Raw genomic sequence first — 27,547 nt, 5'->3', positions numbered from 1 at the left:
TTTACACTTCATTTCGATATGTACAACACATTTTAACTAAACTTTACCAGCATGTAGCAAACTGATCGTGTAATTTGTCTACCTTAATCCACAAGTCCCCATAAAAAGAAACACCTGAAGTAGTTTTTTTTTGTACTGTTACAGTGTATATCTGTTTGGCATTTTTTAATAGCATCTGAAATTTAAATGAACTTGTTAACCCTGTTGCTACAGGTTGGACAAAGTGTCATGACCTTTTACAGAGTTATATTCAAAATTTAATATAAACCACTTTATTATCAATGTATACAAATAAACTTGACATCAAAAACATAGTTAAAATATCTAATTGTAATGTTATATAAGTTTAAGTTATTAATTTTATGAGGAAATATTTAAATAAATCATCAACCTTTCCTGTTATAAAAGTTGTGACATTTGTTCTCTAGGTCTTCTCCCTTCTTTAATGTATATGCCACCCCTCCCTGAAATACATAATTTAATGTAAATTACTCATTATAATATTGGTATTTTCTAAAAGATTTTGTAAAACTTATTAAGTATTTAAAAAATGTTATTTGCCATTTTCAGTAAATATTGCTCAAAGTTTTATCAAAAAATATGTTGATTCTGACCAGTTGAAAAAACAAATTAACAAGTTACAAAGTAAATTTTATGTTTCACCTTTCTTGCTTCAGAGTGTATTTCATCACACAGTACTTACCTTCTGCAGATATTAAAATTCTTTGTGACCCACAGTGTGATTCATCCTCTTTTAAACATGTAACTGACGTAACAGTGTATCCATTTCACAAGTTGTAACCTATAATCTTGGGAGTAAAAGAAGTGGAAACGTACAAAATATGAACCACAAGACATGAGTTTACACTAATTATTATGATTTGTTGTGCTGATATAAAAATAAAAAGTTCATATAAGGCTATGCAAAAAAAAAAATCGTAATAGCACAAAAATTCTAAATAAATTTATATATTGGTGTGTTGGAATTTGTATATATTTTTTATGAATATATCAAGTTAACACAGTTTTATGTAATATTTTACATGTAGGACAAGTTACTTCTGGAACCCTACTCTTTACCAAAAGATGTGGCATACATTGTTGTAGCCCCCGACAATGAGTTTATCTTAAGCCGTGTAAGGAACTTTTTCCGGGAGTTGAGTAGCATATACGAGTTATGTAAGCTGGGTCGACACAGCCCCATCACCAAAGTTCTTCGGGATGGAATTATGCGAGTGGGGAAGTCAGCTGCCAAGAAATTAGCGGACGAACCTGTTGATGAGTGGTTTAATATGATTGGTGATAGTCAAGTCGCCAGTAAACTGAAGTTATATGCTCAGGCTTGTCGACATCATCTGGGTTAGTACCACACTAGTAATTACTGTTTGAAGTATTTTTTTTTACAACTAATTGAAGTTGGAATATTGGATGCAATTCTAAATTAAAAATATCTAACTTATGAATATTACAAGGTAATATCTAGTAAATGCCATGATCACCAACCAGAAAATCAGAATTTCGTTTCTAATCATGCCATAAGTATTTAAGTTATCACTGTGGTAGTTAACTTCACTCCAATATGTTTAGATCAGTTTGAATTTTATGTAAATGCATACTGGTTCTAAGCATTTTAATACTGAACATTTTCCAGGAAATAATAAATCATTTATTTTACTCATCATGACTTTTTGGGGGGATAAAAAGTGAATATTCCCATATGGTAAGTTTTAGAACTAATACTAATCACATTATTATTCGAAATTTTGTGATTATTAAGTTTATTTTCATTTGTAGTTATGAATGTTAAAAAATATTACTTTTGATTTTGCAACTTTTTGAATAAATATAAAAATAGGTCGTATTTCAGAAAGTCCAAAGAAGCTAGTGTGAAAATGTCTGGATCAGTTTTTAAGATTACTAAATCATTTACTAGGTGGTACCGTCTTATTTTGTACAACTAGGAACCTAGAAAGTTGTGTCTACTCAGTATTGTAATTGGCATTTCAAATCGTTTTTTTTTGTTCTTTTTAAACTTTTTTAGCTCCATTCTTAGCTGCCCAATCACTGGATTGCAGTCTGCTGGCCAACCCAGTTCATAACTATTCACCTAGTTGTAAACCATCAGTTCTTGGAGCTTCACCATTACCACCTGGCACACCAGAAAGTCAAGATAAGGAGCGAGCCTCCACGCCTAAACCCCAGGAAAATGGTATGATTCACACACACATATAAATTAAAAAGTCAAACAAGAAATTAAACAAATCCCCGCTTTTTTATTTTTTATTTACAGTAAATGCCATAACTTATTAGTTTTATTTTATTCTTTATTTACATTTTATTAGGAGTTTAAATGCTAGAATGGCTGATACTAGAAAATTATTTCTTGTTTTATGCAAATATGATATTGAGGTTAATTATTGGTAGCATGATTCTTTTTGAGAATATGTAAGTGGGTTTATGAAAAATATAAGATAAGTGCATGATTACTTGAAATACTTATGACTTATCTCTAAAACATGCGGTTTTATGAAATAACTTTAGAGAGTCTTAGGAACTGTGAAGTTGGCTTATAAGAGCAGTAGTGTTAATGTGAATAAATTAATTTGTAGCTTATAAACTAAATCTTGCTGATGTAACAACAGATAGTCAACAGGATGGCTACAGCAGTGCATCAGGAAACTCTGGTCTCCACTCGCAAGATCCTTTGGAAAGGGAAGATGAGCAACACCCTCCTGCCTTAGTCATCTACATAATTGAACCATTCACCTATGGCAGCATAGACAATGATTTATATAGACTAGCCAGTGTGGGTCTTCTTAGGTGTTACACCCATATGTTGAAGTTTTTACCAGAGCATATTAAGAACAACATCCACCTTCAGGTACTTAGAAAATAGTTTCATCATGTTGCGAGATGTGTAGTTTGTTTGAGTATAAAACAAAACTCACTCTATTCCAAAGTGTATCTACACTGATTATTCATCAGGAATTGGAAATAAAAAGTGGAAACCCTTAGTGGGAGAACATTATTTGAATACTGATTTGATTATAATAAAGAAAGAAATAGTACAAAATAATTACTTTAATGTTTATATTATACATCATAAGATAATAATGTTTAATATTGAGCATTATTATTATTTTCATTGTTAAGTTACTTATCAGGAATATTTGTTTTTGCCAGTTTTTAGAAATTCTTATGTTGTTTGAAACACCTGAACATATTTTTTTCATATGTATGTTAAGATAGTTGTTTTATTACAGAAATATTTCATTCATTCAACTTTAAAAACATTTGTTTTCAGATGGTGAGGTTAGACTCTCTTCTTTGTTTGGGTAAATCTGAAGCCAAAAGTCATAATCAAGATGAGCTGAAAGCTTTGGCCTTTTCTGTGTTCTCTCAGTGTCCACGTCTTCTCTTCAACCAACCAGGCATCAAATCCCTGACAGGATTTGGTCCTGCTGCCAGCAAGGAACTGTTTGTCAAGACGAAGGATGTAAGTTAGCATCTGTTGTGCAAAAAGTGTTTTCAGAGTTTTTGCCATCTGTGAAAGATTAGAAATTTCCAAATTTAATAGAACTGGGGTTCCTAGAAAGTTAGAGAATACCAAGCCCATTGAAAGTTAGAAAGTGTTTTGAGAATGTTTTTTTTAATTCTGATTTCCCAGACTTGGCAGGTAAACCTTGCTAGTTGGTCTTTGTCTTAGCTGGATTTTAGAAGTGTTATTCTCGCAACCAAAAGGATCTTAACCCTTTAATCATAGGCTGATACATTTTGTGTCACTTTGACTGGGAAAGGACATAGATGCAAAAAACAGATGGTAACTCTGAGCATTCCTCACAAAACCTCATAGGATTTTGTTAAACTGTATAAAGGATGACATTATTCTAATTACACCTTTCTAATAACAATGTTATTTATCTTTTGTAGTTATTTCCACTCAAACTGGCAAAATATTTCAAGTCCAAAGTAATCTTAATTTCAAGTATAAAAATACTTTTCTTCGTCTTATAGCTTCATATTTTATTTGCATAATCTCTAAAACCTCCTTAAAGGATATCAAAAATTTTTAATGTAAATTTTTATTTTCTCTACCATATCACTAACTCTAGCTATTATCATCAACATATAATGCAATGAAGTAACTAAAATTAGGAAATAGAAATATATTATATTTAATTTTTTGTAGTTTTCTTTTGTTAAATTCATAATTTCATCTCCTTTCCTTTTCGCATACAGTTAAGCTTTAATGTTTTCTTTTCCTTTCTTGTCTTTTACAACTTATTATTCATCTTGACACAAGTCAACGGTGCCCTCGAGGCATACTACAGTTTCTTTGGGTGACATGTGCAATCCTTCAGGAAAATTTTCGTTCAGCGCATGATATTTTAAGCCTTGAGAATGGACGCAAAGTATGATGTATATTTAAAAAATGTTTAAATCTTTTAATTATCTATTTTAAAGCATAACTAATACATAATTAACTAAAATATAATAGTAAGACCTAAACACAAGTTCAACTGTATCTCTAACTTTAAAATATTTAGGTAAGAAACAATTATAAGTGCTTTAGTCGATCAAGTAGCAAACAATGAGATAGTCAATTTCATGTACTCTGTGACAAAGACTTGGCACCAATTTGAAAATAACCATTGTTAGTTTATTCTGTAAAATGAGCTCTTTCTAACTGTTATATACATGTATATGTAACATCTACATGGAAGGGATAAAGCTCAAACAAATCTCTTGAAAGTGGGTGTGGCAGCTGTTAGGTTGAAAAAATTTACTACTTGTTTTAACTGTATTCATTCAGAGTACATTGAAAGGAATGAGTTAAAAGGTTATATAAGCATCTTAGTGGCTAGAAGTACCTCTACTCTATTACCATTGTATTATTAAAAATACAGAGAGCCAAAGTAGAGATTTTTCAAAGCTCAGTTGTCACATGACAATACATCTGAAGTTTTAAGTAGTTTTTTAAAGGTTTATTTTGTGATAAAGGACTTAAAACTTGGATAAAATAAAACTTTGAATCATAACAAATATTAAATACATTGATGATAAAGGTGTTTAATTAAAGTTTGAATGTAACACAGTAACTTGTGCAGAAAAGCATTTAAAGGGGCTCCTATTGTAAAAGGAATAACAGGTAATTTCCAAAGCTCCTCGTTATGTAAGGTTGTTGTCATGGAAACTACATTTTGACATTAAGATGATACTCATTGGTTGTAAATGGATCATGAATACATATTTCAGTTAATTATATTATTATACTGTTATTCTAATTGAAAACATCAAAATCCAGAAAGAGGGAAAAATTGATAGTCTTTGTTTTAATATACAATATCTTATTTACTTGTTGTGCTTAAGTGCCCTTTGCTTCCTTTGTTAGTCCCAATTTTCTGGTCCTGGAGAATTGCCAAAGTCCTAGAATTTCACATGATGGAAAATGTACAGACTCTGCATGTACTGCTGTAACAGGAATAGAGAGCAATTGTAACGTAACAGTAACCTAAATAAAAGTAAACTTTTCTATTTTGAAAGATCATTGAGTGGAGGTTCTCTCTCAGAGTCTCATGTCATGTGGCTTTGAGCCAAGAAATTTTGTAGAATGTAGTTTTAGTACACATTGTTTTATCTTCATGTTCATTTAAAAACTGACATTTACATTCTACTTGAGGCTTAAAAATGCTTTGAATAAAAAGAATAATAAGGTGTTTAGTATGGAAACATGAATTCTATGTTAATTTTTTTTTTTAGTAAATGAAAACACAGTTCTTATTATGATAGTGAATAATTCTAAAATTGGTTTACCCTACCATATATTCATGGTATAAATGATAACTTACCAGAATTTTTTACTTTGACTGATGTTTGAGTTTCTTTTAAGCCAAACTTCCCTCGTGCAAATAGTGTTACATTTGTGGATATCCTTTAGAATAGTCTAGTTTTCTTAACCAAATCAGTAGGAAAACTGTGATAACATTGGTTGTAGTGGATGACCATTACAAGTGAGATATGAACATTATATATTAATGGTCAAATTATGGAATCTACTTTAGCTGAACATACATCATTAAGCAGTCCAGCCATTGACTAAGAAATTTATTAAGTCTCGGATGTTTCACAAAATGTTTTGTAAATTTCTTAGGAAGGGTAACACATCGTTAATTTGGGCCCATCATCTAACTAAACTGAGATGCAGGTTAGCATTTCCCTGCATAGGTATATAGACTTTGTTTTCAGTGTCAAGAACAAACCAGTACATAATCATTTATACTTTTGAAATACTGGTGCTTACTACGAGGAGTCGGACCTTTGATAAGGATTTCTGATGGCAGTAGAAATGTTGTGCTTTTGTTATATTTCTAGCTGGTGTGTTTCACAATTATTAAAAAAAAAGTTTTTTTTTTCAGCCGTTAATATTTGCAAATAATATTGAATTGTATATAATTTTTTTCGGTTATTCAGGAGAAAAATTCGGGACCTTATAGACTATACAGCCCACCTTTCATTTTGGCACCCATGAAGGACAAGCAGACAGAGTTGGGTGAAATGTTTGGTGATCGCCAAGAGAAATCCAACATTTTGTTCTGTACTTATTGTTTAGTAGAAGACCAGAGATGGCTGGTAGCTTCCTGCACCAATGATAAAGGAGAACTTCTTGAAACTTGTAGTATAAACGTTGAAATTCCTAATAGGTGAGGACCTTTCATGATTTGTTTATAAAATAGAAGTAATTGTGGTGTTGATGATATTGCTCTGCTACATTTATTCATTGGGAGTTAGGAAGGAAAATTACACCTATGTTTTTTTATCTGTGAAATAAGAATTTATTGGAGTTTATCAAAACTAAAAGTCTTTTTTTTTCCCACTAGGACATGAAACTTAGATACTAGCAGATTATGATTGAATTTTCTTATAGTGCATGTGGTATATTTTTTTCCTTTAATCAACAGAACGAGAAGAAAAAAAGCATCTTCCCGAGGGATGGGCCTCCATAAACTTCTTAACTTCCTTCTTGGTGTGATGTCTTCCACAGTCCAGCCGTGGCGGCTGGTGGTTGGTCGATTGGGTCGCCTAGGTCATGGTGAACTGAAAGACTGGGCAGCTCTCTTGAGTCGACGGTCTTTGTTGCAGTACAGCCGGCACCTGTGGGAACTGTGTCGGCAGTGTGCTGTCTTGGGACCTGCTGACACACCCTGTATCCTTTCGGCATGTCTGGTTTCCTTAGAGCCCGACTCAGCACTTCGTATCATGCCTGGAGAATTCACCCCTGATGATCATTTTAGTAGTAGCTGCCATTCTTGTGATCTTAGTACACCAGAGGATGCCAGTTGCACTCACATATTGGTCTTCCCAACCTCAGCTACTGCCCAGGTACATTTTAGCCTAACCATACAATATTATAAATTCTTTCCTAATAGTAATTGCAATGTCCACATAGTAATGTGTAAAGTTTATAGCTGCAAACTGCTTTTAAAAAATTAACAAATGTTATAAAAATAAATAAAAATAGGGCATAAAGCAATAAAGTTTAAACTTTGAAAAACATTGTGGTATCAGCAGTAAAAGATAGACTCATATAGAATTTCATGTGCTCCTAGTTACTTGATCATTGAGTTGGCCTTAAAATCCAACTAATGTTTCAATAGTACCTTAATTGGTAAGCCAACTTTCAACTAAGAAACATTTTCATTCGTATTTAGGTATAAAAAGAAGCTACTTGAACATTAAATACAGATGCACAGGTTCTGAAGTTAGTCAACATTACTTGGTTTAGAAAGGAAATGTTTTTATAATTTATTTTTTCATCATAACCATTTGACATCAAAACAACAGGAAATGTTTTTGAATCTAAATTAAATTAGCAGGTTTTTGTGGTTTATTTTAATTAAGGCCTGTTGTTCAGAAACATAAGAAATAATATATGACTATAGACCAGTATGTTCAGCATTTTAGTTTGGGAGTGTTATTTAAAGTGTTTAGAATATGCGATTAATTTGTAAAGTTTGGTTCAAAAATTTCCTCAGCATCTATGGGCAAGTTAATGTTAACGTTAGCATTTGTAGTTTTACCAGTTACACTTCTAGCTGGTTCATGACATTAGGGTTCTCTTAATTATGAAAAAAGAATTTATTTTTAAGTTTTTTTGTGCATAATTTATAACTTAGATCTCAATGGCAGAGGAACTTTGTTTATTAAAAACCATTATTTTAAAATAAAAAAACTGCTTATTATTTTCTTGCATTATTCAACAGATATATTTAATTCAAGAAAAGGCCTATCGTAATTCAAGTAGCTTTTTGTGATCTGTTAAATTCAAAGACCATGGAATAATCATTTAATACAATATTTTCTGTCTGTAGTCCACACAAGCAGCATTTCATCAAGAGCATATTGAGCCACTGGGCACAACTTTTGGAGATGATGACATCTTTCAGGCTCTAAATGATGATGATATCAATGTTGGCCCAGATATTAATGACCTTTTTAGATGGACAGAGAGTCCAACACAAAGTCCAGTTGGTTCTCCACGCCGAGATTCTGCTTCTCAACTAGGAAGTCCCAGTGGTGTTGGTGGTAGACATTCACCTTTTCCACACGGTGGAGTTACTAGGGTATGTGACTGCAAGGTTTGATTTTGTCTTACTATAGATATATATTAAAATTTAAGGTAAGAAACCTTAGTTTTTGTATGTATTTGTATTAACTTTATGCATAAGATCAGTTGTAGGTAAAGTTCTATCTATAAAATCATTATCGACAAGTGATATCACACATCATAGTACACAAGTACATTTTGTAAAGAAGAATCGCTGAAGATTTTTTTTTTTTGTAAAAAAGCTTTAAAAAAATATAAAATTTATTGTATTTGCTGAGCACTATAATTATACGGAATTCGTATGGTAAATGTTATATTTTCTTATTAATGTTTCTGCTTATCTTCATTTCTGTTGTTAATCTTTTCCTTAGAGTTCTGGTAGCTTGGGAGTTGATGCACAAGAGGAACCACTTCAGCTATTACAGCAGCCATTAGCCTTAGGTTATTATGTGTCCACTGCACAGACTGGACCTTTACCCAGTTGGTTCTGGTCACCTTGTCCTCATCTCAAAGATTCATGTCCTGTCTTCCTTAAGGTTGGTGATAAAAAAAAAGTTAACTTATATTTGTAATTTGTCGGTTAGTGTCAGTGTGAGTAATGAAGTTGATCATTACCATATGTTAGTGTCAGTGTGAGTAATGAAGTTGATCATTACCATATGTTAGTGTCAGTGTGAGTAATGAAGTTGATCATTACTATATGTTAGTGACAGTGTGAGTAATGAAGTTGATCATTACCATATGTTAGTGTCAGTGTGAGTAATGAAGTTGATCATTACTATATGTTAGTGTCAGTGTGAGTAATGAAGTTGATCATCACCATATGTTAGTGTCAGTGTAGCTAATGAAGTTGATCATTACTATATGTTAGTGTCAGTGTGAGTAATGAAGTTGATCATCACCATATGTTAGTGTCAGTGTAGGTAATGAAGTTGATCATTATAATTATAATACAACATAATAAGTATTGTTTGAATTTTGTATTTAATAAAGAACTGTATATGGTTTGAGAAAGGGTTGGTCTAGAGTTTAAACTACTAAATTGTAAAATTTGAAAGATATTCCATACTAACATGGGTATGTAGTAGCAAACTCAGGAGAATAATATGCTGAGTTTGGGTTGCACTATTAAGTTATTAACAGCTCTAGTTTTCTTACAGTCAGCCCTGTTAATCCACTCTCCAGCAGTGCAGCAGAGTTCTGAGGATCTACTCCACTCCAATCCTCACATACGAAACTGTCATCCACTCGACTCAAATCTTACCACTGATGTACTCAGGTACAAAACTTCTTTACAACAAGAGCTTTATCTTTTATGTTGTTGAAATATAAGATATGTACAACTAAAACACAAAAAGGGTCAAAAACTTTGACCCTTTCTTATGTTAAACATACTGTGTCATTGACCTACAATTATAGATAAACTTAAGCTAAAACATTGTTTGACAAAATGATATGTCTGCTTATAACTGGCAAACATCTGGACCAGTTGTTACCAAACCTAGCATGTACCATTATGGCCTCCTGGACTTGACCTTTGTCTTCTCCAGGAGTTGATGTATCTGATTTTAGTCTTTGCTTCCTTTAACCCTTTAAACACGGGCAGATAGATTACCATCTGCTCCACTAGGGAAGGACATTTATGTAACAAAAGTACTATAATCTCGTAAGATTTTGTTAAAGTTTATAAATATTTTGTACACAAAAAATGACATTATTCTAATTACATCTTTCTAATAAAAATATTATTTAGCTATAGTAGTTATTTGGACTCAGGCTCTTAAAATAATTTGAGTACAAGGTCATTTTAAGTATAAAAATACTTTTCTTCATCTTATAGTTTTCATATTTCATTTGCATAACCTCTAGAGCCTCATAAATGAATATCAAAAGTTATTTTAAGGTAAACGTTTACATTTTATTTTTCATTTTCTCTACCATATCACTAACTTAAGCTATTACCATCAATGTATAATGCAATGAAATAATTAAAATTAGGAAATAGAAAAAAATAGATGCCTTTTAATTTTTGGAGAATATCTTTACAGATGTTGTTTTGATTATATTCATAATTTTGGGTCTTTTCCTTTTCACATATAGTTAAATTTTTATGTTTTATTTGTTTTTCTTGTCCTTTATCACTTATTTATCTCAACACAAGTTAGTGGTGCCCTTGAGGCATATTATGGTGTTTCTGGGAGACATGCAACCCTTTGGAAAAATTTTAGTTCACCTTGTAATATCTTAAGTCTTGAGAACTGCTGCAAAAGAATGGTGTATGTTTAAAAACTGCTTAAACCTTTCAATTATGCATTTTAAAACATAATTAACTAAAATATAAAAGTAAGACCTAAATACAAGTTAACTGTATCTCTAATTATAACATATTGAGGTAAGAAACAACCGTAAGTGCTTTAGTTGATCAAACAGCCAACAATACTACAGTCAGTTACATGTACTCCGTGATGAAAACTGCATGCCAATTTCAAAATAACCATTGTTAGATTATAGTGTAAAATGCGTTCTTTCTAATGACAATACACACGTTTATGTAACGTCTATGTAGGCTATAAAACTCAAACAAATCTGTTGAAGGTGGGAGTGGTACCTGTCAGGGGTTGAAAACATTTATCACTTGTTTCAACTGTATTCATTCTAAGAACTTTGAAATGTGTGAGTCAAAAGGTTATTGAGCATTTTATTGTCTAGAGTATCTCTACTCAACTACCATTGTATTATTGAAGATACAGAGAGCCAAGGTAGATAATTTTCATAGCTTGTTGGTCACGTGACAATAAATCTGAAATTTAAATAGTTTTTTAAAGGTTTCTCTTGAAATAATGGAGTCAAAACTTAGATAACATAAAACTTTGAATCAAAACATACATTTTAATGTTAATTTCATTCACATACGTTGATATTAAAGGTGTTTAATTAAACTTTTAATGTAACACAATGACTTGTCTAGAAAAGGGTTTAAAGAGGTACCCATCACGAAAAGGTTTTACCTTATTTCTGATTTTGAACCTTACCAGCATGGTTTCAACTACCTCCACTTACACTGATTATTTTTCTATTGCTTATTCCACTTTTCCTGGGCAGTGTGAAGATGTATAATGTGGCTTGTTTAAGTTTCAGTAAGTAAGTGAAATCATAATTTATCACCTGTGTTACTCAGTCCTGACCTTGGTAGTATTCAAAAAATTGGGAAAAAGTATGTGTTTTATTAAACGTATACAGGATTTTCTATATTTTACATTTATTTTCCTGAAATGGCATATATCATCAACTCAACCGTTTTCTTCCATAAAACTACTTTTTATGTTAGAGAGGGATATGTATTGTAAAGTCCCTGTTTTTGCAGACTGTGTATAATTGTAATGTCATATGGTAATTGATAATACTGCTGCAGAATATTTCAGAAGGAGAAAGGTAGAATGTAGGTGATAGTGAAAATTTTTTTTGTGAGAGATGTACTGGTGACAAAAAAAAGGTTAGCTAGTTGTAAGTACTGTTAAATAAAAGGGTTTTATTTATCAAATTACCTTGTTCAGCACGATGGAAAGTAACGTAATTATTATATTTCCTTTCAGGTATGTTCTTGAAGGTTACAATGCCTTGTCTTGGCTGTCCTTGGACCCCGTTACTCATGATCGTCGCTCTTGCCTGCCAGTCCACATCCAGATCTTGATGCAGCTCTGTCACGTGATGGAAGCAGTTGTGTGAAGAGCTGTTAACCTATTCTAGGTCCTCAAATTATCTTCTCTAGCCCAACTTGGTAAAGGCAACGAGAACAAAACCACATATCAGGGAAGTCCTCCAGTCGTGCACTGCCACTCTGGGTCCATGTTAAGGCCACAGTCACAAACCAGCATGTGTATAGGTCATGAGCATTGTGAAATGATTGGGGATAGGTCTGTTAAAATGTTATATAGGAAAAGTTATGCTTTATTGTTTGAGAAACGTATCACAGCACGTTAAATAAACTGAACATATATCACACACATGGGAAGAAAGATTCCCATCAGAGACTGCAGTACTATTTATTTTGTATATATCAGCACTCATCAGACATCTGCACAGAAATATATTTACTTAAGAAATTGTATCTTCTCTGAAGAAGATACTTGACTTTACTCCATCTGTGACTAGAATATAATTTAATATCTATTAAAATGGCCAGAATCGTGGAGTGTTTACAAGTCTTCATCATTTGTACAGTTTGTGTATAGGAATGTAGGCTATACGAGTCTTGCTAAACAATCATGGTTATTACTGAGAATTGTCAATTTATTGTATGTGTATGTATTACAGAGGGTGATCGTGGTGTAAAAGTTTCATACATGCATTTATTAAAAGAAAACAGTTTAGTAGAAATCTCAATACATTGATCACAAACTCATTATCATTTTGGAATTTAGATAGCAAGAAATAAAACTTTTAAATTTGTAAAATGAACTCTCTTTCCCCTCCCTTTCATATCATTTTTTTTATGGTTACTTTTGTTCTAAAAACCTTAACATATTGATTTTTCTTTTAGCCATATTATTTGATAAAGTAAGGTTGGTTGAACTTGTATATAAACTTCAGAAATAGCAGTCTGGGTTTAGTAACAAAGTATGTGTAATTTGTCTAAGTTCTCCATTGCCATGCCAAGCCACAGCCACAAGACTTGGCTGAGACTTGGCCTGGAACTGGGATTCGTATATTTATTTTGGTAGCTGTTTCTAGCCTACCATGCTCAATAATAAACATCTATACATGAAACAGATTGTTGTCTGACTGGATTTCTCATTTTTTGTGCAGCAAGATACATTGCTTATATTTAAATACAAGATATGACTTATTTAATTTATTAATGCTATTCTTTTTTTTATGTATAGAGAAACACAGATGCATAACTTAGGTAGAGCAGTGGTTATTTGTGTTGAGCTTTTTTTTTTTAATGTCATATCCAAGATACAAAATAAATAAGTATAAAAGTAGCACCAAGTTACTGTATAACCTTGTGTTCCCAGGAAATTGATTGGGAATTATAACTCTCTCTCTCTCTCTTGTCGTGGTTATTTCTGAATGCATTTATACGATCCCCTCTCCATTTTTATCTCCCAACTTTGAAGGAAATGTTAAGCACATGTCAACACCTCACCATAAATAGTTCTTAACCCATTCTTGAATTCATACTATTATGCAAGTTTTTACTGATAATACACCAATACAATACCATTTGAGAAAGGCCTAATACCGATATACGTGTAATGACATAACCTTTATGACATTTTGAAAAAGTGTGTCCAAAAACATAAATATATAAAATTTGAAAAAATTATCAAAAACTATGTGGAATATTAATTACCATATTTTTAACAACACTGTTCATAAGCAATTTTTAATTGACTTATTTTGTCATTAAAAAAACAAAAACTACAAGAAGATAATTTACAGAGAGGTTTAGTTTTTAGCTACAGCAAAACATCTCTTGCAGTGTAGCCAAGTCTCGTGAGAAAAATAAGTGGGCACTGCTGTTCGAAACCACCAGCACCGTTATCAAAACTGTTCTTTTATGGCTTACCCTCAAAATGATAATTTGCATGGCCTAATTGGAATATAGAATGTTTCAAGTGGGCAGGCCAAAAAGTTTGCACTTGTGTTTTTTTAATTGAATAGGAGTTGGATAGGATAATACTAAAATTCTAATGATGTGTAGACTATTCATTGACCCACTCAATCACCAAAACCACTCCTACAACCATTTTACTGTGTTTTGAAGTCAACTATTACAAAAAAAAGCCCAAGTGAGCAACCTCTGAATAAAACAAGCCCAAAAAATGTAACCTGCAACTCTAAAACAAAGAAGCCAATTCTACTCATTATAAGCAGACTTGGCAACACTTATCACTTGTATTGTGTAGATGAATTAAAACCTTTATTTCTGGAAATATATACTACTTAAGAACTAAGATATTGATCATAAAATGGTAGTATATATATATAAAAACAACTCCATTGTATGACTCTTGTAAATGAATGTCAATTTTTAAGAGATTCACTCTAAGATATACATATGATGTATCACCAACTTCATTGCAATTTACATACTTCTTTGACTGACCATTAACACTCTAGATGTGTGTAAAAAAATAAGTAAACTTGTCTAATCTGCAACCTATATTTTAATTTTAAATAGTATTGGAATTTTAAGATCTGAATGGCAATATTTTTACAGTCTAAATAGCCATGCCAGAAAATCCCGAGATTTAAGTAAAGCCATTGGTAATTTTGCAATTCTGACAAGAGGAGAGAGAAGTAACGGCATCTGTTCCCACAAGGGCTTTAAACCAATTAAGGGGACCTACTTTCTATTTTTTAACTCACAGTTGTAAGTGCAAAGCATATTCAAAAGCATTGCACCATGAGCCCCTAGATCCTCAGTCCAAAACAATAACCACTAGGCCATGGACATTTTTAATAATAAAAAAAAATTTGGTTATGTCTAAAAAAATTTTACACTAATTTTATGAAGTTACTACAAGATATACAGTTGAATTTATCTTCTGTTACAGAAGATTAGATATATTAAAGAAACAACTACTTTAAGTTTGGTTTGTTTTAAATTCTGTGCAAAGTTACACAAGGGCTATCTGCACTAGACATCTCTGATTTAGCAGTGGTAGTCTACAGGGAAGGCAGCTAATCAACACCACCCACTTCAAACTCTTGAGCTACTCTTCTTTACCAAAAAATAGTGGGATTTACCATCATGTAATAACCCTATGGCCGAGAGGGCAAGCACATTCAGTGATTGGATTCAAACATCCAGATTGAGAGTCAAGCACCCTAAACACCAGGCTATACTACCTTAACAGCAAACATACATTTAACCAGCAGCTTTTCTGATTATTTAAAAATAAATTAATTTAAACTATGGTACTTAAATATAATAGGGCATACTTGATTGATTTAATTAAACAAGGAAATTTAAATTCTTTTTTTTTTCTGGTGAAAGTGAATCTATGAAATATTTGATGCTACTTTTACACTTCGAAGTAAGTTACTATTGTGTATATACTCAGTATTTATACACTAACCTTCAACTTCATGAAATCAGTGTTAAACTATTATTTCCATCTCTTGATTGTTGATTTTACAGGAGAAATGTTTTTCATGTTATTTATACTTACATAAATTAATTCTGTAGATATTAAAAAGTGTTAAGAAAAAAAATATTTATTAGCATACTCAATGAATCCTTTTAATATCTGCGTATTTTTACCTTTTAAAAACTCGTCAAGTTAAGTTCGACAAATTATAATGCAACTTGAAAACCATCCATGGTTATTGAATCACTACTCTATAGAAAACTGTCATTTTATAACAATAGAATAAATTTGTAACATCTGAAAACAAAGCTTTAAAAGGTCATATATGTGTGCAATTATTTCTCTTGACGAGCAAGTTGAAAAAACAAACACTTTATATAAAAATAAACAATAAAAATATTCACACAAAATAACTGTTTACATTTGTTCCCATTAAAACAACAACATGTTTGTGTTCTTTCCCACTGCCATAAAGTACAACTTAGTACTGAAACCAAATTCATTTTCTCTCCAACAGGGGTTCATATTTATAATCAAACACATAGTCAATAAAATTTTTTTTATCTTTTGGTTATTAAGTTATTTAAACTTTTTATTTACAGCTTGAAAGGTATTAATTTATAAAATTTTTAACATAAGCAAACAAGTGTAAGTGTAATTCAGTACATTTTTAATATATTTTTTTCATATTACTTATCTTAATGTATTAACAGAATCCAATTTTGGAATAATATGCGAATATTTATAAAATTTTACCCTCAAAATAATTTTCATATATATCTAGGCAACAAATAAGAAAACAAATTATATATTATTTAATGAACAATAACTCTTATTTGGAATTTTACAACTTCCATTAATATTAAACTCGCACTGTTCATGATCAACACCAACGTTAATGCTTGTAACTTGGTAAAACTATGCTGTACAAATGGACACAAATCTGTCAAAAATGTCTCTGCTAGCTAAGACATCTCAAGGCTATAAAGAATCTATTAACTATATATAAAACGTAACTTCATACAATGAAAAATATACAAATTCTAAGCAAAAAAACCCACAAATTCTACATTTTACTCACTGCCATTTCTACATTTGATATTTGGAATTTGAATATTGTAACTTAAAATGATCTTCAAAAACAACTATATTTGTTGGATCATTTCTAATAAAAAATTTATAAAGTGAAAAATATATAAAAAAGTTCCATATTATAATATTTAAATAAACAAATATTTCATTAAAGTTGCTCAAAGCTAGCTGGTTAAGTATTGGACTTCTGCTTAAAAAAAACATAAATCTTGATAATTAATATTTAAAAATTTTTTTCTCATATTTATTAACAGACATAAAAAATAAACAAGGATTGTTAGTTCAATATTGTCTACAATTAGTACTTGCCAGAATACAATTGTGAAAAAAAAAAAAAAAATCCCAAGAATTGAATGTTGAACAATTTCTAATCAACCAAAACTATTTCATAAAGTATGTTTTCAAGATAATGAACCTTAACCTTAAGACTGTCTCAGTTACATCATTTCCAATATACATGTTTTCAGAAATTCTTTAAACAAGGCTTTTTTTACAATTGTATACAGAAGAAAACCACCACTTATATTACTGGCGCAGAAGTTATTTTTTGTGTGTGTGATTGTACAAAGACGAAAGGTACTCATGACTAGAAAAACTGAAACACAATCCAACTAATTGCTACCATTAGATTAATGAAGTTGTTGACAAATATATAAAGATTGAAAGAGAAAAAATTGGCATAGAAATATGAAATAAAACTATATGCAACTAGTTGGACATGCCCAAGTTTGTACTGCAACCAATAGCTCACAACCTTATTACAAGTTTACTGTTAAGTAGTGTTATTCAGTCATTATCATACAAATTCCATATACTAACTTTTATTATATGTATTTATATATCTATACATAGAATAGAAAACACTTAAAATGTGCTATTTTATATACAAGTACACTAATTTAAGCAATAAAATTTGTGAAAGCAAGCAACAAATTCTTTAGTACCAGTTAAATAACAATGCTAAGAGTAAAACTGTGGTTCATTCTTCGTAACTGCTCTTGTGGCCTCATCTGGCATTTTGGACGGATCTGACAAGATGTTGGTGGAGGTGCTGAGATGGCAGAGAGAGCTGAGAACACCTGGTAACAACGGAGTGAGAAAATAAATAATAGTTTCAAGGTTATGTTGCAAGTAAATGTAGCCTTTTAATTCAATCAAAAGTAATCTGAATTTCATAATGATACACTCAAGTTTATAATTTATCTTTTCCAAAAGAGTACCTTCACATCACAAATCAAATCATTTCAATTATGGAATGTCATCACACAAAACCTATTAATTTTTTTTTTCAGCCTTGAAGTAATTCCTTTTCCATCATAAACAGAAAAGCAGGGTAAATTAAAAATCTATATAACCAATATAATACCAAGTTTCGAGAAAGAGTAATGGATTTGAAAAAAATTATTCAATTTGAACAAGTTATTTTTTTTAAGGTAGTATTAAATACTGTTTCAAAACCAAATGTTTTAGAGCTTGTAGTTATGAACATTTTTCATAAATAATATCCATTCTTTCTAAAATTATACCTTAACAGTTTTAGTTGTTAACACAATATATCAGCAGTCGTTCTACATATAATCTAAGAAAGATATCAGCATAGAAACAACAGAAAAAGGGCAAAAAAATAAAGTATCTTCATTTAATGCTAAACACCTTAGATTTTTGAAGTAGACTGTATGGGAGGTATAAAAGATCTAACACAGGTAAGTAATTATACCATGAAAACAAAGAGCAAAATTTAGAAAGTCTGACACCATCTTTAAATCCCTAGTTATGATTTACTTAAGCTAACACAAAAAGGACTACATTCTACTAATGAAATATATTATCTGCTGATATTACTTAGATTATCACTCATCATTTTGATTGTATTAAACAACAACCAGATTGCCTCTTTTACTGTGTTTACTATAGGTCCACAGTTTACTGATCCAGACTGAGTAAATGCATCTTATCTTTCTTCACTTTAGAATGTTTAGTGTTGAAATCTAAGAGCCATTTTCCACACCTTAAATTTTATATTCTCTTAGTTAACACTGCCTACCAGCCTTCTGCTGATTCATTAGTGAACTGGGTTAGCACTATGAATTTAGGGCAAAATCATAACTTCATTATGTTATTTTTGCCAAATGCTACTTGTCCATTATTTTTCACTTTCATTTAGCCAAAATCCTTTTCCCAGTAGTTCTCTATGTATTACAGCCCTTCCACCCCATACTGAGTCTGCAATAACCATGACTGTTATTAGGTAAGCATTGGAGTACAGCCTTCAAAACTTACCAAATGGCAGAAAGGAGTGATCTCTTAGATAAATTTAATTCTAAATTAGCACTACCATAACCAAGTGGCTTTTTTTATGTGTGTGTGTATATTTTTTCAACCATTCCAATGCTTTTGTAAAATGTCATTTATCTAGATCTTTCTAAGTTTGGTTACATAATGAACTCAAACATAGGTATTCAACTAAGTTCGTAATCAGTGAAGAAAACATCTTGCAGTTTTATAGATACTACCATTATAAACAATCTGTGAGATGTTGCAATTTTTTTATAGCGAAATAGTAATAAGAATGTTTCCAGAGAATGATCACATTAACTTCTGATACTTTTTATGTGTTCCCAAGAAAGAGATGTGTCAGAATTTTAAACCACTTTTTACTACTACAGTTTTTTATACTTTTAATTTAGCATATAAGATCATGAAGGAATACCTATATATATATATTGATATAATTTGCCCTTCATAACACTTCCTGTGTATAGCCAGATCTTCATTTAATTCTTTAAGAAAGTTATCAGTTTAATTTTCCACTCTGTCTATTCACTTATTGCACATGGATTTCTACACTTATAAACCATCAAAGTTTTACAAACTTAAAGACTTCTAGCAATTGGATATAAATACCAGAAACTCTTCAGTTAACCACCCTGATATGGTGACTATTATATTCTAAATAATGATTTTGGTTTTGTGTTCTACCTACTACATTAAAATGTATTTTCCCTCTAAAAAATATTACCTTTTTGGGGCAAGTCACACTGTACCTTTTATTAGAAGTAATCAGTCCCTCAAGAATAATATTTCAAAGGGAAATTTTCATTTCTATAGATTACAATATTTTCCTTATTTATATATATATATATATATATATATATAATATTAAACTTTTTCCCCTTCAGACTACATTTTCCAATAGTATTTTTTCCTTATTTACTGTTTGCACATCTCAAGTATTTACATATTTACACTATCATTAATAACTAAATGATTTTGATTAATACAAATATAAATTTAAAATATAAATAAATAATATACCAGGTCTTAAAGTACTAAGAGAACAGTGTTGATCTAACCAAGCCAGTACAGTTCTGCAGAATTCGTCCACATTAGCAGTGGAGACATTGTTGTTGTACGTTTCTAACAAACGTTCCATTATTAAACTGAACTGTAAGTTGGTTAAGGTAAAAAACATCTGAGTATTAAATCATTCCTTGTTACACACATATTCTTCCACTAAACAAAAATTATATAAAATGGTTAAAGATATAAGATTAAGTGTCCACAGTAATTTGAATTATCTACAAGAACTCAATCATTTCAGATTACACTAGGCAGTAAATTATATTTGCTAGGTTGTTACAGCACATCTCTCTCAATAGATAGGCTATCTGTAAACAAGTTCAGATCAAAAAGTCAGCTTATATCACTGAAAAACTATTTTCACTCAGAAGGATACAACCCAAAACTTCCAGTTTTGAAGTGTTCTTTGCCGTACATACTCTTCAAATAGCTCCTTCAGTTTGGTTGACTGAGAATGCATCACGGGAGCACCAGTTGCTGGCAGTTGTTGTTGGAACAAACTGAATAAAAACACTTGCTTGTTAAGTCTTGTTTCCACAGTAAAAAGAGAACAAAAATTAGTATGAATCTCACCAGAAAATGCTATATCGTGGATGTCAATATATAGGGTTTAAGATCTTCAGAACATGTTCTTACTTAAGGTCACAACATATACAAATTAGTAACATGTGGTAGACACTACGGTTGATAGAGACATATGTAACATGACTGACACTATGGCTGATAGAGACTATGTAATATGTGGTAGACACTATGGTTGATAGAGACTATGTAACATGTGGTAGACACTATGGTTGATAGAGACGTATGTAACATGTGGTAGACACTATGGTTGATAGAGACTATGTAACATGACTGACACTATGGTTGATAGAGACGTATGTAACATGACTGACACTATGGTTGATAGAGACGTATGTAACATGACTGACACTATGGTTGATAGAGACGTATGTAACATGACTGACACTATGGCTGATAGAGACTATGTAACATGTGGTAGACACTATGGTTGATAGAGACTATGTAACATGTGGTAGACACTATGGTTGAAAGAGACGTATGTAACATGTGGTAGACATTATGGTTGATAGATACTATGTAACATGTAGTAGACACTATGGTTGATAGAGACTATGTAACATGACTGACACTATGGTTGATAGAGATGCATGTAACATGTGGTAGACACTATGGTTGATAGAGATACACAATATAAAATTATACAATTTAAAGCAATATAATACTACCATATGTCCTCATTTAAACTTTTGATTTCTTGTTGAAGAGCCTGAATCTCTTCCCGTTGTTGTAGCTTTTGAGATTTTAAATATTGAATGTATTCAGCACCTGAAAGACAAATATTATGTATAATAATTATTTTAGCATTTGGAATCATTTCATTACTGTAAAAATGCAAAACATTCTGTCTCATTATGATTAAAATTCAGGGCAAAACATGGTGCTAGTAATAAAGTACATTATGCAATTGTACAAAACAAAGAAATCCAGATACTATCAGATTGAACAAATAAACAGCACAACTCACAAACTTTGGGCAATAAGAAACCAGTAAAAAAAAAATCCATGGGAAATTTTCCAAGTGAAAAATATCTAATCCCTTATTATAAATACCACAGAGAGAGACCTATCACCATAAATAAAAGAAGATACATCAACTGACAAACAAAAAGACTTAAACCACAACCTAATCATAATATTGTTTCCTAACAAATCTTCTTGATAGGACTTTAGGTTTAAAGGACTTTCAAGCTTTAACAAATTAAAAGTCTAAAAGCTAACCTGGGATGTTCAGAAACTATTATTTCTTTTCGCCCCATGTGTGATTAAAGAACAAAAGAAAATTTTGAATCAACAGGGGAAGTGTCATATGGGCTTAAGGCAACTGAGTCGCTTGATTGTTTATTTTCCTCGTGGAGGTTGCTGTGTTGGCAACGAGAAGAGAAGGAGAGAGAGAGAAAGAGCTTGTAGCACGTGGTAAGTAGATCATTGTTGTGTAAGTTTTAACATTAACGAATCAAAGTTTTGTATGTTACAAACAAACTTTAAAATTGGAATCTTAATAAAGGATTGCAAGAAGTTCCACTGTTCAAATTTAGCATATTTTTTATGAGAAACCATCAGAATCAATAAACCAAACAAATCAGATCTAATGAACTTCTGAAACTGTAAAAGATGTGCTGATTTTGTTGACTAATATATTAAAGCAATAAAAAACAAATCTCATTAGTTTCTTATCATCTTGAAATTACTTCTTGAGATGCAGAAACTTATCAAGGAAAATAAGAACAACAGCAGGGAAAAGTCCATAGGGGAATTCGAAATAAATATTGCTGAATACAAAGCTTGCCAAAGGTATCCAACCTGACCAAGAAGAGAAAAAATTTTCAGTTTTCTCACAAATGTGCTTGACTGCAAAGAATAGTTGAAAAATATGAGAACACATTGAAAACATAATGTATTTTAAGATTTAACTGTTTGACATAATCGATTGATTATGTTGTAGAGGAAATTTTATACAAAATGAGCTTAAAAACCCAACACATTCTATACAGAATTTTATGAATAACCTTAGTTATTATGTAGGATATCAAGAAATATGAGGAGTAATATTGGGATTCCAAATTTTGTATTTGCAATGTTGGCAAAATTTATATCTTTGTTTGCACTTGATATTTCTTAGATTTGATTTTTTGTTACTAGCAAGCATTAACAGTAGAATATTGCTGTTATCACCCCCTCCCCACCCACAAAAATGGTACATTCATCTAGATGGGTTTAAGCAGTGATGCAAAATAACTTACAAATGCAAAAGGTATAAAAAAGTTCAGGTATTTGAATATTGGAAAAATGGATCACTAGGGGTTCAAATGGGTAGAAAACAAGATCTGTAACAGATCAGAAAAGTACATAAAAACAAAATAATTCAAATATAACACTAACGAGGTCAAACAAAGACTTCAGTGATCAGAAGCAGGAAAGAAAAAAACAAACAGATATAGTCGTAAAAGTCATGGAAAAGAAGCCAAGTTCCAAGAAAATAATTTTTTAGAATATATATAATACCAGCTGTATTGTGATTCTTCTAAAGAGAACTAAAATAGAGAAACAGCATTACGATGGGATTTTATTATGCAATAATGTTTCATTCTAAAATATTTTTTGGTCACAAGAAAGCCTTTTAAATAAAATTACATACAATATTAGATTAAATTTGAATTCTTTTAAATAAATTTTAGAAAATGTTTTTTATAAGTTATAATCTAGTAAAGCTTTTCACATTTACTTGTCTATCAGAAACTGATAATGGTGATTTACTAGGTTAACTCAATTGTTTTAATATCTCAAAGGTTTCTCATAGCAAACATAGTTGCCAGTCTTGTTGTTTTTTTCTTTAAATAAGAACTAAGATTAATTATTGTTCATTATTAGCCATACAAAAGACAAAATAAACACCACCAATGATAAAAGACGTGTTTAAACAAAACCAGTTTTCATTACCTTTCTGTAGCATGACAGCTTTGGTAAACTTGGTGTGAGAATTTTGACTAAGAGAAGGTATGAGTTGACGTAATGCATCAAAACCATACTGGAAAAGTTTAAAAATAGAAATTCTTTTTAATCTCTTGCTTAGTGAATTATTTTATGAGTTATGTTAAAGAGAAATATTTCTACAAAATAAGGCAGACATTAATAAGAGAGGAATAAACTGTTTGTTCTTAGCCTTTTTTTTTTTTCGCTAACGTAACTTAAACCTAGTAAATATATTCTCATCCTTTGATAACTATCACAGAATGGTGAAGCGAAGCAAAATGTAAACAAATCTTAAATTGATTTACAACTACTGAAATATCTTTACAAATAAATACCAGAACACAAATGCAAACTTTAAAAATATATTATATTTTGTTATCACATCTCAAACCAACTTTAATGCTATATTTTTAATAATTTCAGAAGCAGTATTACTCCATCATATGATCAATATTTGTAGCATTTGTTACAAATAAATTTCGTTGATCAGTAGACACTTAAATATAACAACTAGTAAGAGAGAAAAAGCAACTTTCAGATTTTCTTGTATTGGTGTTGTATTCCAGTCTACATTAAGTGTAATCAAGCATGGCTATTTGTTGTTTAAAAAAAAAAGGATAAACTTGTCACTTGTTTTTTAATTTGGCTTACAAAATGAGAATCCTAATTTTTGCATTTGACACTGAACATAATAATATAACATAGAAATAAGAAACATTTAGCTCAGTTTCTCTCTATTAAACAGACAGTGCCTTACACTCACCTTTTGTACACTGAATATACCTTCAATGATATTTGAGTTTTTATTTTTCATGTGTTTAAATGCATAACTGCGGATACAATAATCAGTAATTATTAGTTGATAACAATCAAGTTTTAGATTATTTGCATGACATTCAAACATGCATTACAATGATAAAATACCATTTTATCGATCACGATAAACTAAACACATTTGAACAAAATGAAACATACAGAATAAAACTCAAAAATCTATAACAAATCAAATTACTGACAACACATAATAAACCTAAAGTACAAAGTCAAAATTTCAACTACTCTCACACCAGATAAATGAACTGAGGGTATGATCAGATACTAGAATCTTCTAGAGGTTAAAAATATAGCATAAACAGTTTCCAATTTGATAAGACATCAGAAACATGTTATAGTTTTAGGACAAATAATACAAATACTTCACTTCCAACACTGTTATCACTCTGAGAAGGACTTTAATTCAAAACTAATGTCCATTAAATTAATGAAAAAACCACACTAACATACACAATATTGTGTACTTTACACTATGATGTCCATTAAATTAATGAAAAAATTCCACTAACATACACATTATTGTGCATTTTACACTACGATGTCCATTTATTAATGAAAAAAAACACACTAACATACACAGTACTGTGTATTATACACTACGATGTCCATTAAATTAATGAAAAAACTCCACTAACATACACATTATTGTGCATTTTACACTACGATGTCCATTAATTAATGAAAAAAACTCCACTAACATACACAGTACTGTGTATTATACACTACGATGTCCATTAATTAATGAAAAAACTCCACTAACATACACATTATTGTGTATTATACACTATGATGTCCATTAAATTTTATTTTTGTGTTAAATCCATTTTTTGAGCCTGTGTTTTTCTAACATCTAGTTTACATACAATAATTGTAAAACACTGTATCCATTTACTATGTTCATTTCGATCAAAAGTAGATGATTTTCTTCAAGCATGTAACAATTTTTTCTTGAAGTACAAAGTAGTCCAATATATTTCTCCTCTACCAAGTTTTCAACATACCCATTTTCAAGGTTGGTTGTAGCGAGGTGTTTTTCTTCCTTCTTTTGTATTAAAAATCTTGTTCATTCTGGAAACTAAACAATCTATAATTCCTATTTATATACTGTTGAAGTGGTTTGATGTATAGCAGAGATATATATACTAGTACACTCTTGTGTACTAAGTGTTATGTGCCTTGGTAACCATCATGTACAGGAAAGGGAGTTTGTTTTGTTTGGCTTCATTTAAATTTGGCACTTTGCTACACAAGGGCTATCTGCACTAGCCATCCCTAATTTAGCAGTGAAAGACTAGAGAGAAAGCAGCTAGTCATTACTACCCACTGCCAACTCTTGGGCTACTTTTTTACCAATGAAGAGTGGGATTGATCATCACATTATAGCGTCCCCACGGCTGACAGGGCAAACATGTTTGGTGAGAAGGGGATTCAAACTCGCGACCCTCAGTTTGTGAGTCAAGCACCCTAACCACCTGGCCATGCCATGCCAGGGAGTTTGTTATGTGATGATGTCTGCTAAGGTGGTTCAAGAATTCTTGAATCTTGTTTGTAGTGTATGGCCACATACAATTTCTATTCAAAAACTTTATATATATTTACATATTGCTCTATACTGAGTAAATACAATATATTTTAATGTATACTTTCTGATTTCTTTTACATATCTACATGAATGCCGTTTGAAGCAGTTTCAAATTGAAAAACTTTTTTTTTCAGGGGGTCTGAATATTATTAATTCAAATTAAGTTACACCAATGACAAAAGGAAAATAGGGACAGTTGTAATTTTATATTTTTTAAACTTTCAGAATAAATTTGAAGACAGGATGTATATTTATTTAACTGAATTAATACCACTTATTCATTTGTTCTCATCTATGCAAGGTTTTGGTTGAGACACATGACATCATAATCTTCTTATCATTATACTGTGTCTAGAAGTATCAAGGGATAATATTCACCTCTAATCATGTAGATTTCATATATAGGAAAAAAAAAAGCTTCCTCTAAGCATATTCATTCCTCTAGCACTAATGAAAATTACACATTCTGTACATTCACATGACTCAAATACAAAATGAAATGTTTTTAACACACAAAACCTATGTTAATAAATAAAACCAGCCTTTTGTAATACAGCAGCTTTAAGGAAGAAAGTAACTTTCATATTAGACCTTTGTTTCTGTTCTGAATTAATAACTTTCTAACACACAAAACCTGTGTTAATAAATAAAACCAGTATCTGAAACAGAACTTTAAGGAAGGATCTTACCTTTATATTACACCTTCGTTTCTGTTCTGCATTAATGTGGCTTACTCTTCTGTGTTCCTTATATTTAGCTTTGTGATCTGTTATCTGGACTCCCTTTTGTACAGACTGAATAATAAACAGACCATTATGGATTACTTAGCTAATTATTTTGACAATGAGTTTAATAAGAATAACAAATCATATTGTATGGATTCCATCTATAGATTTTATGAAATTCTATCTGCATTTAAGGATGAAATTATTTTTTTTATCATTACTAAGTTTAGACACACAATGCCTTTCAATTTTTTCTTACAATTAACCAAATCCAAACTAAAAATAGAACCTTTCTTGTTAAAACTACAATGGCTAAAATGCATGTAATACTTCAGATTTCATTAAATGAGTAAACACAGAAAAACACTGAACATTTTAAGAATCAGAAAGTGTTGCCATGTTTTTGAAACAAACAGGATAATTTAGTTCTTTTTTATGCAATAATACTTGTTATCTGTTGAAAATATTAAGTTAAAACAATAACATATATAGACCATCACTATCAAGTATCAGATCAATAAACTTTTTAATGGGACCTAAAAATTCAAATTTTGTAAAACTGTATTGTCATTATATTTTTGATGAAAAAACTGGAAAGAGTTCCATAAGGCACCCCCACCCAAAAATTGTAGAATTGCCTGGATAAAAAAAGATTCTGAAAAGGGTTGATTTTAAGGGGTGTATTAGAAAAATT

General features: G+C 30.9%; 2 protein-coding genes and 1 long non-coding RNA gene across 4 annotated transcripts in view; 1 reads left to right on the top strand and 2 right to left on the bottom strand.

Moving 5' to 3' along the window:
* LOC106459339 (mediator of RNA polymerase II transcription subunit 13-like) overlaps positions 1-13,374 on the top strand; it is an 80,897-nt gene extending 67,523 nt beyond the window's left edge. For both annotated transcript variants that reach the window (XM_022385817.1, XM_022385816.1), the window contains exons 18-27: positions 1,050-1,359; positions 2,042-2,209; positions 2,643-2,881; positions 3,305-3,496; positions 6,472-6,701; positions 6,960-7,380; positions 8,370-8,621; positions 8,977-9,141; positions 9,766-9,884; positions 12,199-13,374. In XM_022385817.1, the coding sequence (XP_022241525.1) occupies positions 1,050-1,359; positions 2,042-2,209; positions 2,643-2,881; positions 3,305-3,496; positions 6,472-6,701; positions 6,960-7,380; positions 8,370-8,621; positions 8,977-9,141; positions 9,766-9,884; positions 12,199-12,331 (2,229 nt within the window). In that variant the 3' untranslated portion in view covers positions 12,332-13,374. The remainder of the gene's footprint in view (positions 1-1,049; positions 1,360-2,041; positions 2,210-2,642; positions 2,882-3,304; positions 3,497-6,471; positions 6,702-6,959; positions 7,381-8,369; positions 8,622-8,976; positions 9,142-9,765; positions 9,885-12,198) is intronic.
* Positions 3,399-5,749, bottom strand: LOC111085753. Its single transcript, XR_002610555.1, has 2 exons — positions 5,357-5,749; positions 3,399-3,544 (listed from the first exon to the last, which is right to left on the bottom strand). It is a non-coding gene; the product is annotated as an uncharacterized LOC111085753 (long non-coding RNA).
* A 969-nt stretch (positions 13,375-14,343) lies between the features above and the next one.
* Positions 14,344-27,547, bottom strand: part of LOC106459336 (protein WBSCR14 homolog) — a 55,756-nt gene continuing 42,552 nt past the window's right edge. The window contains exons 11-16 of the mRNA XM_013918957.2: positions 26,818-26,951; positions 23,680-23,767; positions 21,408-21,507; positions 20,534-20,657; positions 20,113-20,242; positions 14,344-17,876 (exon numbers count right to left, since the gene is read on the bottom strand). Coding sequence (XP_013774411.2) covers positions 17,758-17,876; positions 20,113-20,242; positions 20,534-20,657; positions 21,408-21,507; positions 23,680-23,767; positions 26,818-26,951 — 695 coding nt within the window. The 3' untranslated portion in view covers positions 14,344-17,757. The remainder of the gene's footprint in view (positions 17,877-20,112; positions 20,243-20,533; positions 20,658-21,407; positions 21,508-23,679; positions 23,768-26,817; positions 26,952-27,547) is intronic.

Source organism: Limulus polyphemus, unplaced genomic scaffold, assembly GCF_000517525.1.
Source record: "Limulus polyphemus unplaced genomic scaffold, Limulus_polyphemus-2.1.2 Scaffold595, whole genome shotgun sequence".
Taxonomy (NCBI): Eukaryota; Metazoa; Arthropoda; class Merostomata; order Xiphosura; family Limulidae; genus Limulus; species Limulus polyphemus.
This window is presented reverse-complemented; position numbering and strand designations above follow the sequence as displayed.